The 12,770-nt window shown below is 35.6% G+C and overlaps 1 protein-coding gene across 3 annotated transcripts in view; it reads left to right on the forward strand.

Annotated features, from left to right (window-relative positions):
* Window positions 1-12,152, forward strand: part of EPS8L2 (EPS8 signaling adaptor L2) — an 84,826-nt gene extending 72,674 nt beyond the window's left edge. For 2 of the 3 annotated variants that reach the window (XM_072421666.1, XM_072421667.1), the window contains 10 exons: window positions 188-336; window positions 2,325-2,475; window positions 3,151-3,186; window positions 4,161-4,270; window positions 5,414-5,522; window positions 5,648-5,770; window positions 6,461-6,593; window positions 7,987-8,164; window positions 9,688-9,820; window positions 10,695-12,152. In XM_072421666.1, the coding sequence (XP_072277767.1) occupies window positions 188-336; window positions 2,325-2,475; window positions 3,151-3,186; window positions 4,161-4,270; window positions 5,414-5,522; window positions 5,648-5,770; window positions 6,461-6,593; window positions 7,987-8,164; window positions 9,688-9,820; window positions 10,695-10,766 (1,194 nt within the window). In that variant the 3' untranslated portion in view covers window positions 10,767-12,152. The remainder of the gene's footprint in view (window positions 1-187; window positions 337-2,324; window positions 2,476-3,150; window positions 3,187-4,160; window positions 4,271-5,413; window positions 5,523-5,647; window positions 5,771-6,460; window positions 6,594-7,986; window positions 8,165-9,687; window positions 9,821-10,694) is intronic. The other variant, XM_072421668.1, reaches the window with a different exon arrangement.
* Window positions 12,153-12,770: the final 618 nt, after the last annotated feature.

A 12,770-nucleotide genomic window follows, 5' to 3' on the forward strand; every position in this document is an offset into this window, starting at 1 on the left:
AATCTTAGTTCCTTTACTAAAATAAACCTCATGGTGTTACCATATCAAATTAGAATGAAAATAATGTTGCTTTGGGCTGGGAAAGAATGTAGATGATTTAAAAATAAAACATATTAGCAGTATTTTTCACCATACATAGATCTGCTTGTGTATGCATTGTACAGACTGTTTATATTATCTCTTAAAGATAATTCAGAGCTCAGGAGGTCCAGAATTGGGAAGATCCATCACCTGTCCACTACTATCAAAAGATGCCACAGATTTTCTGAGAGGGCATCTCACCCCAAAAGAAATGCATATATGGGAAGCTCTGGGAGAACGGTGGACCAAATCAAGGTACATAAAAAGAAAATGAAATTTTAATACAGGTGGTCCCCTGATTACATACAAGATAGGGACTGTAGGTTTGTTCTTAAGTTGAATTTGTATGTAAGTTGGAGTAGGTACATTATTTTAATAAATGCAATTAGGACAGATGTTTGTCTCAACATTTTATTAGACAGCGTGGTGTCAGTTACTGTATAAAAACCTCCTTGTGAGTTAATCACAAACAAAGCAAAAAAACAAAGCAAAAAAAAACTTTATGGAGCCTAGACATTCATTACCTTCTTTAGCAAGCTGTGCTTTAACTTTCCCAGCGGTAACCCCGAGTGTGGTAAAAAAAAAACTGCTGAAAGTGGTAACCTTGGGGTAGCTAAAACATGGAAAAACAATGATAAATACTTCGTTACCTGGTCCGCCAGCTTACTTCTTTGTAATCCCCGCCCTCTCGCATTCTCTGACCAGCGTCCTCTGCATCTGATGAGTCACCCGGGAGTTCCTGGTGATGTCAGTGCGAGCGGCCGTTGTGTTGGACAAGTGGCAGGAATTTCTAAATATTTTGTATTGCATTCAATACAAAATAACTGTATTGAATGCAATTCAGTGGATTTATAAATCTAAAAGCTGTACATTGTCTTTCATGAAAATTAATTTTACAGTATAATATATATATATCACAAAAATTCATGTCAAAATAATAAATTAAATACATTAATTAGTTTATTATTAAATTTATTATTAAATTTTTTTTGTGTTTTAAACTTTATTACACTTTATATTATACTGCAAAATAAATTTTCATGAAAAATAATGTACCGCTTTTAGACATTTAAATCCGGACAGAAATGAACTGCTCAGGAGGTTAATATGCAAAAAGAAACAACTGCAAAGTTTTTCTTGGTCATTAAAGAGTTACAAGATGTTTCTCAGCTGTGTTTAGCAAAAGATTTAATCTTCAAATCATGCAGTCCTGCACATGAACCAGCAGGGAAGCCCCAATTGTATCTAGGAGTCGTCTGTATGTCAGATGTCCTTAACTCGGGAACTACCTGTACCTGGTAAATCTTTTTATTTACAAGGGCTTCTCCAGTAGGTTATATCTCTTTAAAAAAGAGCTCAAAGATGCCACTAGGGTTATATAATATAACTGGGATGAATCCCAGGTATAAACCCTAACATGTTACAGGTGGATTTATTTAATTTTATTAATCAGCAGCTGCACAGACCCAATACATAGTCCCCAGCGTACTGCTTGTACATACACTGGATATTTCCTTTAGATTTCACTGGACGCATTAGGAATTATTTACATTTCAACCAATAGAAGTTCACGCTACTTGATTATTGTGGGTCACTTTTTTTTTTTTAAATCATACCTATTGGCTGATGTAACCCTTTTGTCCTATTGCACATTGACTACATTGTTCGGGATGTCATGAACAGAAACATTGCTATAACAAATACATATTTATAACAAATTGTATATTTTTTTAAGGGAACAATACATTTGCTCATCTGATATGGGTTATTTATAGTTAGCTGGACAAGCAGCGGGCTTCTTTATTTTTTTTTTTTCCTCTATTCATTACTTGTATAGGGTTCCAAGTCAATTTCAGTGTTCTTTGGGTCTTAAAGGTATCTGATGTCTACCAAGAACCTGCAAGCACAGTTTTTTTGCAACTTTTTGGAGTTACACATCACCGATTGTATAAGTGTTATTTAAAACTTGATGGATAATTGGATTGCCCTCATGTCACACAGTGCTAATAGCCCCACATCGGACTATTTATACCTTGATCTAAAACCATACATGTCAGTTAAACACTGTCTACAGATGACAATAATGTATAACTGGAAACGAAAGGACGGAGAATGTAACCTTCAGCAGATGACAATGGCAATCGTGGAATAATGCAGCACTATAAAGATATATCCAATGTATCCTCTAACTTGGGTTGTAAGACGTCCTAGGCAACTAACATAAAAAACAATTTTCATTTCAGGGCAGAATGGCCAAGAGAGCCTCTGATTCCTCAGTACATTCCAAGGTTTAACAATGGCTGGGTACCTCCTCTAGACATCTTCCAGGGAGCTCCTTGGGAGCTGGACTTGGGCCATCCACCAGAATCTTTTAAAGCTAAGATGCAGGAAGAGGTAAGCACTGCTCTACATAAAGCTTGACTTATCAAGGACATAAATCAGGGTGGTGTATGAATATAATACCACATCGACATATTATGTTATAAATTTAGGGAGATATGATATAGGTAGAGGGGAAAAGGAGCCTTTTCATAAAACGTCTAAAAGATCAAATGTAAATTTATAGGAAAATAAGGCTTTCAATAAGAAAAATGGTTAACATGCAACAAAATAATTACACAATTACACCTGTAAATGATATTCCTGTTTGAATATTTTGGGGTACAAAATTCATACGATAAAATTAATCAATTATAAATTGTCATTTGTACACTATGATGATTTGAGCCTATTTTTTGTATTGAAGTATTTTTAGGGTTGTTCAGCTCACTGACGAATCTCATACCCATTACTGATCTTGAATGCCAATACATTTCCTGTTAATAATATACTGGCAAGATACGCCTGCTGTTACCTGCACTGATGCAATCCTTTGTACAATCCAAGCCTAATCCACCCTAACTAACCCCACCCTACCTATGTCTATAATGTGAACAGACTGGCAGATCTTCTTTTTTTACCCTGTGCACCTTGTCTTTTGGATCTATATGTCACTATTGATGTATAATCACTTGTCAGATTTTCTAAAAATACTAATAATACTAACAACAATTAATAACTGTATTGCAGCCACCCAAGCCAATAGAAAACCTTGGACCTAGAAATGTAAGTGGCATTTTCTGTGTCCTTTCAAATCTTAGTGTTTCTTTTTCTAGTTTTGTTTATGGGAAATGCTATTTATTATGTATCCTCATTGGTTCTGCCTATAAATGAAGAATGTTTATGCTCATGTCCCTTATGTGCAGTATGTTTTAACACCATCTAATAACCGTCCTGTACTGACATACTGCTATACCAAATGTAAAAGAGTTGTTAGGACCTCTGACCATGTGGACCATTAATAAAATAGTAACAGATTTGGATTAATTTGCCAAAACTGCTATTTTATTTTTGCATTAGGTATGGCAGAATTTTCAGAGTTGTATTGCTTAAAATTTCAATTTCTATGCTTACTGGTCATCACAGTAAGTACATCAGGTAGGTTGGATTAGAGGGTCAAAGAACAGCAATATTCAGGAAAGGTAGGGGAAACAACAGAACATATTTGAAACAATTGTCTGAGATTCCAGTTCATTACAGAAGAGATTTCAAGAACAAAGATTTCTTTTAGGATCAATATAACTTTTCTGTACTTAGTAGCAAATTCACTTAGCCTTAGAAAGGAAATCTAATGCAGCCATTGCATCTAAGAGCTGGTAAGCTGCAATACATAAAATATTTTTGTTCTGGGTTTTAACTATACTTCATCCATATATGTTCTTCATCATAAGTTCCTGTGGCTTCCAAATCACTGAGTGTGAATCTCTTTTATGAATAATGAACACAAGCAACAAATGCTTTGGTGTTTAATAGTTATTATCATACAGCTATATACATATTGAATGTATATTGAATAAGGCTAATGTAAAATCTTCATTATCCTTTAAATGTCAGTCTTAACAATAAAAGAAGACTGTTGCTTGGTAGATGGCTTATTTTCCTTTTGAATATATGTTTGGAATTACGTTTAGCTATAGACCTATATAAAGTGAAAACTGGCACACTGAATTTGATTTACCTGCCTATTTTATGTCTTCCAGGCTTCCCCTCCAAATGGAAATCCATATCGGACTCCATCTTTCAGACAGCAACCTTCACCAGGTCAACCTGAAATTAAATCAGAATACAACACAGGTCCTAAAAATTCCAGGTGAGTACTGGCAATGTTAGAATAATTAAAGTCCTGACATCATGAAATCTTTCTCACAAAGTCATGTGCAATGCAGGATTGTCTACAAAAGCCTGATTTGTGCAGCTGCTTCCCTCTGGATTTTTGTTTAAGAACACATGCTTATTTACAGATAACAAAAGGCATTTTGTTGTACTAAAATCATTATTTCATGGTTTCTAAATTAGATTTAGGGATTTTAGCACCAGGACTTTGTTTTCCTTCTTTCCTATACAGCACAGTTCATAAAGAAAATTAGATTAAAGGTTTTATACGGTGCTAAGATAATGTTTAGTTTAGTATCTTACACCTAGTCTCAGACACTGCTATAACTCACATTAAAAAGTGTTTTATTCTACAGTATTGTGAGAACTTCTTACTTTAGGGTTCTCAGATTTGGTAGGCAAAGGCATCCAGCACAGGAATACCTGTTTTTAAATGGCACTGGGCATTCAGAGTGGTATCGAATGCATTAAATATAGACGATAGTGTGAACATCTGGCATTTTTTTACCAGGGTTCTGTGAAACTCTAATATTTCTCAACAGTTTTCTGGAAGTTCCTTTACTTGTTTTTAAGTCATCTCCCATTTATGCTGCCTGCTTAGTTCCAAGGCCAATAGAACTTGGCAGAGCCAGCTGCAAAACACCAATGGTTGTTATAGGTATCTGTAAGGGTTGTTTTCTGACCACCATTGTAATGTGGGGGAAAATCATCCCACTCATTTAAGTAGAAGCATTTTCCCAGGTATTCTTTAAAATTATTTTTAGGGTTTCTTTGGGAAGGAAAGTTTGAAAAAATCTAGTGTACAGTATTTAGCCAAACATCTCTAAATGTGTTGACAGCACAATCTGCTTTTATTAATGCACATCTCTGTCCATTGAAATTTTACACATATGGAAATAGAAAAGTACAGTGTTTTGAAAGCATTATTTAGACATTCTAAGAAGTTAGGCTGCGTGTTCTCTAATAAACAACCAGTGACCTTGCAGGTTTCTATGTTTAAAGTATAGTTCCACTTTAAGTATGATTTGCTATCATTTAAAAGTTTTTATAAGTCACCTATAACTTACAGCATTCTCAAGAAAGTTATTTTTGTTCATCTTTCCTTTTCTTTCCTGGACAGCTATGAAGCACCACTGCCTGCACAGCCACAAAAATGCGCCAAAATCCGTTATGATTTTACTGCCAGAAATGCCAATGAACTGTCAGTAATGAAAGATGAAGTTCTGGAGGTAACATTGTTTTGTGAATTTTAAAATTTTCTTCAAATCAAAAAATATACTTAGCCAACTACAGGTCAAGTTTTTTACTTTTACTTTATATTTAAAATGTTGTATTTGGTCTTGTTTTTTTGCAGATACTAGAAGATAACAAACAGTGGTGGAAGCTAAGAAATAGATATGGACAAGAGGGCTATGTCCCATATAACTTACTCGATGTAGTGTCAACGGAAGACCAGATGGATGGACCATATGGCAAGGTAATAATATATTTCAAAGGAAAATTACAGTGGTTGTCCTTTGAGTAATAATACAAATGCCCCTCTACACCAGCCTTAAGCAGGACTTTCTGTGCCCATGGAAAACATTTTTGATTGTTTTAGGCTATAATCTAGCGTCAGTAGAGCTGTCCCCCAAGGTTGTCAATGCCAGACTAATAAAAGTAAACATAAACAGCTGCTGTTGAGTTGAAATGGGATGGGCAAACTGGGGTGCATTCTGAACATCCTCCTCCTGCCCTGACAATTCAACAAAACAGTCCTGTTTGTACCATTAGTTTGTTCTACTGTCTTTGGAAGCTATCAATAACAATAATTTCCAGGAACAGTTATTGAAAGTGTACTAAGCTTTAGGTTATATGGGATAGGAGATCCCATGTCCGCTGGGACCGAGTCTCTGACCTGAATAAAGCAGCTGACCAGCTGCTGTTCTGAGTTAAAGGTTGACTGGTTTGGATAAAAAACCTTTCATAATTATCATTGTTCTCATCATAAGTTTAGCCATTTTTGTTATATGTTTTGTTTGGTTCTGAACATTTCTAAAAGCTGCATAAGTTGTTTAAAACATTTTGAAAAAAGTAGAGCAGTAAATCATGGCCACTCAATATTGTGTTCATGAATATGTATTAGGCATGCCTTGGTTGTAAAATATATGTGCGTCTGTTGTTTTAGGCTGCAAACAAATACAGAGAAGGTCACCCAAGAAGTCCCATTAGCCCTGGATTCAAGCTTCCAAGTAGTTATGCTGGAGATAAATGGGGAAGTGAAATGGCTGGATGGTCAACCAGTCAGAACACCAAAGAACGTAAGTTGGGTTGTGGTTCCACCTGCACCTTGCCTAACATTTACATCTTGTACTTATACTGGTTTTCCTACCTGTAACCTAATTTTGATCCACAACCTTAACATTCAACAGTGAGCTTATATTCACAACCTACCAGAAATCTCTTTTGGCCCCTGACATTCATTAAAAGATGTTGTTGTGTTTGTTTGGGACTACTGAGTTACAGAAAGACTGCTAACACATGTTTGTTACAGAGAGACTGCTTCATACAGAGAGAGAGACTTCAGTATTTAGAGAGGCAGAGACTGCTTCATAGAAAAAGATTGCTTAGTGACTGTCAGAGACAATGGCACCATGTGCAATGACTGTTCAGAGATACTATACCATACAAACAAAACTATAAAAAGAGATGGTATCATATGGATAGACATGTGCCAAATACACAGCCTTGTATAGGGAGGAACCATACAGTAGTACTGTTAGAGAGAGAAAATACCATACAGACTGCTCTTTACAGAAAGATGGCACCATGTGGAGCGAATAGGCTTAAGCTTATAGACTGCCTTATACAGACAAATAGCACTATATTGAGGGATGATCGGACAGGCTGTTGCATACAGTCAGACTACCAAAGACTATACCACAATGGCTACATGAAATGGGGTCACAATGTATGTAAGAGAGATTTACAGAGACTAGGCCATCTAGGATGTTAGACATAGTACAGACCACCAAAGATACTGCCAGTGACTGTGACAGAGTGCCAACGATAAAAAGAGGGTCGCCCAAACACTAAATATGAAGGTAAAGAACACATCCCTGCCAAACCTCCAATTATTTGGGAAACAAAGAAATGTGAAGAAATATAATAATATAAAGTGCCTATCCTCATCACTACTTACCTTTTTTTAAAATAACAATGCAATAACTGCACATAATAATCACAATAATATGTTACATTAAATGTTTTTGTTGTATTACAACATTATTATTGATTTTTATTAGAGAGATACAGACAAATGAATGATTGACAACTCAAAAGTAAGGAGATTCGGTCCTGAAAACGGAACAATCCCTCCAGTGATAGTTGGGAGCTACCAGTAGGCATTGCTACTTTTATCTGAATGTTATATATGTATCAGGAAGCACACTTAGAATATGAATTTAGTCTGAAAAAATAAATAAGTCAGCCATACACACTTCACAGCCATCATAACACCCAGTTAGCCAATCAATAAAAGGCTGGATTCCATTTTCTGCTCCATATGGCAGATCACATCACTGGAGCAGTTAAAATATATATTGGTTCTTATTCAGGTGCATTACTTTTAGCCTCTAATATATTTTGAGGCAATGCTCCCCTTTGTTGGTGCATTATAGTCAGTTCTTGATGTTCTTTTTTTTATTTCTTCAGAGTTAATTCACCACATGGATGAAGTAAATGATGAGCTCATAAAGAGAATCACAACTAATCAGTCTTCCAAACCAAATTTTATAGTACCAAAAGTTCAGCAAGTACATGTCCCATTAACCTTCCAGTCTGATCCAGAGGAAGTGAAGGCCTGGCTTGAAGCTAAAGGTTTTAGTAAACCGTAAGTTACGTCATTTTGTATGTAATATTATTATTATTATTGATATGTATCCTCATCCCCTTGCTGGGGGGATCTTGGTTACCGAGAGTATAACTGGAGATGATATCACCTTCTGCTGTAACTCATCTTGTCACCTCTACCCATGTACCTCATCAATCCCACACAACATGAACTGCTTCTATCATGTAAAACATGGCTACAAGCTGTACAGACTTCACTAGACAGACACACAACTCCACAAGTGATAGATGAGATTTACTTCTATAATGATTTTTTAGTAATAAAAAAAATAAATGCTTCTTAGAGGAGTAATAGAAGCTGATTTTCACTAAGTTGAGTAAATTGTCCCATTCAATGGGATAACTGAAGTTGCAAAGTAAACAGCCTCTATCCCTTTAGTAAACCAACCCCATTTGTTTAATCCTGTATATACCCCCACTGGAGAAATCTCCTATCACATTGCGCCTCAGTAATCACCATCTTTAGACAAGAAGTGGTGGAAATTGTTCCCAACAGGGAACCATGAGATTGCCCAAAGTATTTGTTGCCTTTAAAGGGGCCTGGTAATGCAAAGCCATTTTGAACAATTGTATTTCCAGCCTTGTGGTTACAGGTTGTGGAGGCACGTTCTCGTTCAAGTATAAATATGCTTTGGAAAATCTATTGTGAGTCCAGGACTTGTCCAATATTAGTACCTGACCTTACAAATGATTTTTAGGTAAATGGGCACACATTGCCCTAAATCTTGTGAATAAAAGCTTTAGAAGAGTGAAGGTGGATATTGCATCCAAGGGAAAGCTATACACGCTTGCATTGGGCTGAATAAAGTTCATCAAGACTGGAAAAATGTTAGGAGAACATTGATGATCCATCAACCCTGTAATGTTTTTGTTTTTCAGCTTTCACTGTTCTTACTGCAGATGCATACATACAACTGTAACTGCACAACTGTCATTTTATTATACTTTCAATAATTTCCACTATTTTCTGATCTGACCTAGTCATGGATTAAAAACATTTGCTACCTAATATCAAATTATTTTAAGAAAAAACGTTTGAGGTTTGCTAGATCAGTTTGGTTCGCCCATGATGGTCTATCTTCCCCAGCCTTGGAGAACTTTTGTAAATCAGGCCCAGATTTTTACGACTCCTTTTAAGATTGTGTCCGCCTGAAAGATGTGTTGTTTCTACCGGTGGTTTTGCAGCAATGGGTAGACTTTCCCAAAATGGTATCTCTGTCATTTCTAAAAAAAATAGATACCTTTACACTGTCAATCAAGCGACCCACTATTTCTTTATATATATATATATATATATATATATATATATATATATATATGATGAAAAACATAACCAGTGCTCCCTACTCTTTGAATAAAAGGGCATAAACAGGAGGAGACAGTGATGGCACTCCCCCTCAATCTATATATATATATTGTTATTTTTTTTGTATGTATCTGAGTTTATGTTTTTATGTTATGTCTTCTATACAAACTAAGGCCTTATTTTTTTTTCTTTACCAGGACATCAGGGCAACTGGGCATTTTAAATGGGGCACAGATTTTCTCGCTAAACAAAGATGAGTTACTGAAGGTTTGTGGAGACGAAGGTAGAAGAGTATTCAGTCAGCTTACAGTGCAAAAGTCACAGTTAGAGGTAAGTGCCTACCTTCACGAGTTTATCCTGAGATGGAGACACAACAGATTTATATATTTAATAGGAAAAGTAAATGTGGTGACACTAATTTTCATTTTCTGATGGGAAACCAGTGCTGTATGTCTTGTTTTCCTTGCACAAGAGAATACACTGGACCAATGATTCTTGGTCATATGTTAGCTTGTTGTGACATATAGTATTATTGTACAATATCTTCTTAGGAACTGAAGCTTCTATCGGGTAGGTCAGAGACCATATACCAGACTCTGAATTCTAGGTTCAGGTGAAGATCTAATGGTTTTAGTGTCTAACGGGTGTTGTAAGCAACAAAGCAAAAAGGGAGACGTTCAACTTAGGTATAAAAAAAAAAGAACAAGAACGAGTAGTGAAGGATGGCATGGGATGGGGTCCTAGAGGATGGTGCTAGATGTGAGAAAAAACAAAGCTGCTAACACTTCCCCACTTAATCACAAATTTTAGACTTTTGAAATAATTTGGAGTTGTGCTTATTTATTATTCATATAAAATCGAAAACCCACCAGCCAAGTCACAATGAATTCCATATAGTCCAAATTAGTATTAATAGTGTTTTTCACGCTGTCCTATGCTGCCCATATATCTAGTAATTTTACTACTAGGCAGTTTTGGAGCTTTCTGTCAAATTCAGGGAACAATAGTCCTAAATCAATGTTTTGCAGACCTGTAGTCTTGCTGGGGAGGAACAACACATCTCATGCTGAGTGACATTTGCAATTTTTGTACATTTTTTTATTGCTGCATAATGCCTATAAGCCATGATTTTCAGAAAGAACCGGGGTATTGGATCTGTGGGGAGTAATGATATCTTATTAATGAAAATATCTTTCTTTTCTAGAAAAGTCAAGGTGGAAATGAACTCACTGAAATCATGAAAAGGCGTCAAGAGAAGATTGATGGTGATAACTAGTACAATGTCCCCTTCTCACTTTCTCTGTCCTATGCAACGATCCACATAGCCTTGCAGAATCACTCGCTGCTGTGTACGCCTTTGGCTGCAAAAGGATTTTGGATGTACCCCTGTGAATTGTTAAAGCAAGGGACAAGCAATATGGACCTCAGCAGTATATATATAGTATATATAAAAATGTATACATAAATATGCAGCAAGTTCTTTTCTTTCCCCTCCCCAGTCGGCCATGTGGTGCATTGCAGAGTATTTTCAACCATCAATGCCTCTAAGCATTTATCATGCCTGCAGCACAAAGCAAAGTCAGCACAGTACATCTGCATGTATGTATAGATATATATATAGTATTCACATATTTATGTTTGTATATCTTATGGACTTTACCATTTTTATTCTCTCTATACTTTTCTTTCTTTGCTGCCTATGAGGCCTGCTGTTCTTTTAGCAGTTTGAAGGGTAAAAAGGGGTACAATCTATAAGTATTGCATGAAAGTATTATTTTTATATGTATATTCCTTTATTTTATAAACTGATTTTGTGCAAAGACATCTAGAGCCAGGCAGAGCTTTGACAGCAGTCTGTACATGGCAAATGCAAACATTTCCATCTTTAATATTCAAAAGTTGGCAATGAAGGGGTTACCCTACACCCAGACCATTATGATATAATTTTGCAGTTGGTATTGGGAGTGAACAGTGTAGACCCTGTGTCCTTCTGCTTTGTAAAATTTGTGTTTGCAATCACATACAATACAGAAAAATGCTTTATCAGAACTGATTACAGTTCATTGTAAAAATAATGATTCTTTTCGATAATGAAGGACATCTAAAATGAAATGCCCTGTGTTCTGTCTGTGCTGCTTCACTTTTATAGGCAGCTGTATAGCTGTCTGTTCATTGATCAGACATAGTGAAGGATGCTTGTACAATAAGAACAATTAAAAACCGATTGTCACACAAAAGACAAAAGACAGTCATGCAACCCGTCTATCTCTAATACCTATGACTATAGCAATTTGGAAAATTCAAGTCAATTTACTTTTGTTGATGATTCAGCAAACATAAGACAATGTCACCTGGGACTGCCAGAAATCTCATAAGACACTGTTGTTAGAATTTGGGTAAGATCTGATCATCCGCAAGGTGAACATTCAAGTGAGCTTATGTATGACTTACTTTAGGAGTATTGCAGAAGTTACCACTTCTATAGATTGAACAATATTTGTCATTATAATAGGACACAACAGAGAATTAAAAATCCTTGGATTGTTAGTCAAATGTATACATTAATTACTGGAAGTGGTGGGTGATAGACAACTCAATGACTGGCTCATTTGCAAAAACAAGAAAAAAAAAACTAAAATAAAAAAAATCTAAAAAAAGAAAATACTTTCTCTATGGTAAGTTCAGGCTGCACATACACAACAGCCATCCTCACTCATGGTACACAATGTAAGAGCTGTGTTTTGACTTTGTTTTATTATCGCATTATTAAAAAAATAAATGCAATCTTTAATATGTGAACTTTCATCAAGAATGAAAAAAGTCTTACATTTTAGGTTGCCACCAAAAGAGGAATACCCTTTGATACATTTATAAAATTTGGGGAAAGTTATCATTCAGTGTCTGAACATCTTATGCTTTTGATGGAGGAACCATTAGGTGTACCCAGCTGAACAGGATTTCACCTAACTCGCCTGACATTTTTTCTTCAGGAACAAGACAAGATTTTTGTTATCATACAAGCAATCACGCACCAGGTCTTTTTATTTCTAAAATACCTTTTTTCATTTAAGATATGTCTTAATGTTATAGAAAAGTAACAAACACAATGTAAGGTAAATTATTTAATACCAATTAAAATGTAAAGTACAAAACACTCGCCTATTGACCATCACAGTGAAAACCTGGAATATTGTGATCACTGGAAATAAAATGTTATAATCAAATATTTATGGTGTAACGATTCCATTTTCTCTTGGTTACCTGGGATGCCTAAAAATTA

This window comes from Pyxicephalus adspersus, chromosome 9, assembly GCF_032062135.1.
Source record: "Pyxicephalus adspersus chromosome 9, UCB_Pads_2.0, whole genome shotgun sequence".
In the NCBI taxonomy this organism is placed as follows: Eukaryota; Metazoa; Chordata; class Amphibia; order Anura; family Pyxicephalidae; genus Pyxicephalus; species Pyxicephalus adspersus.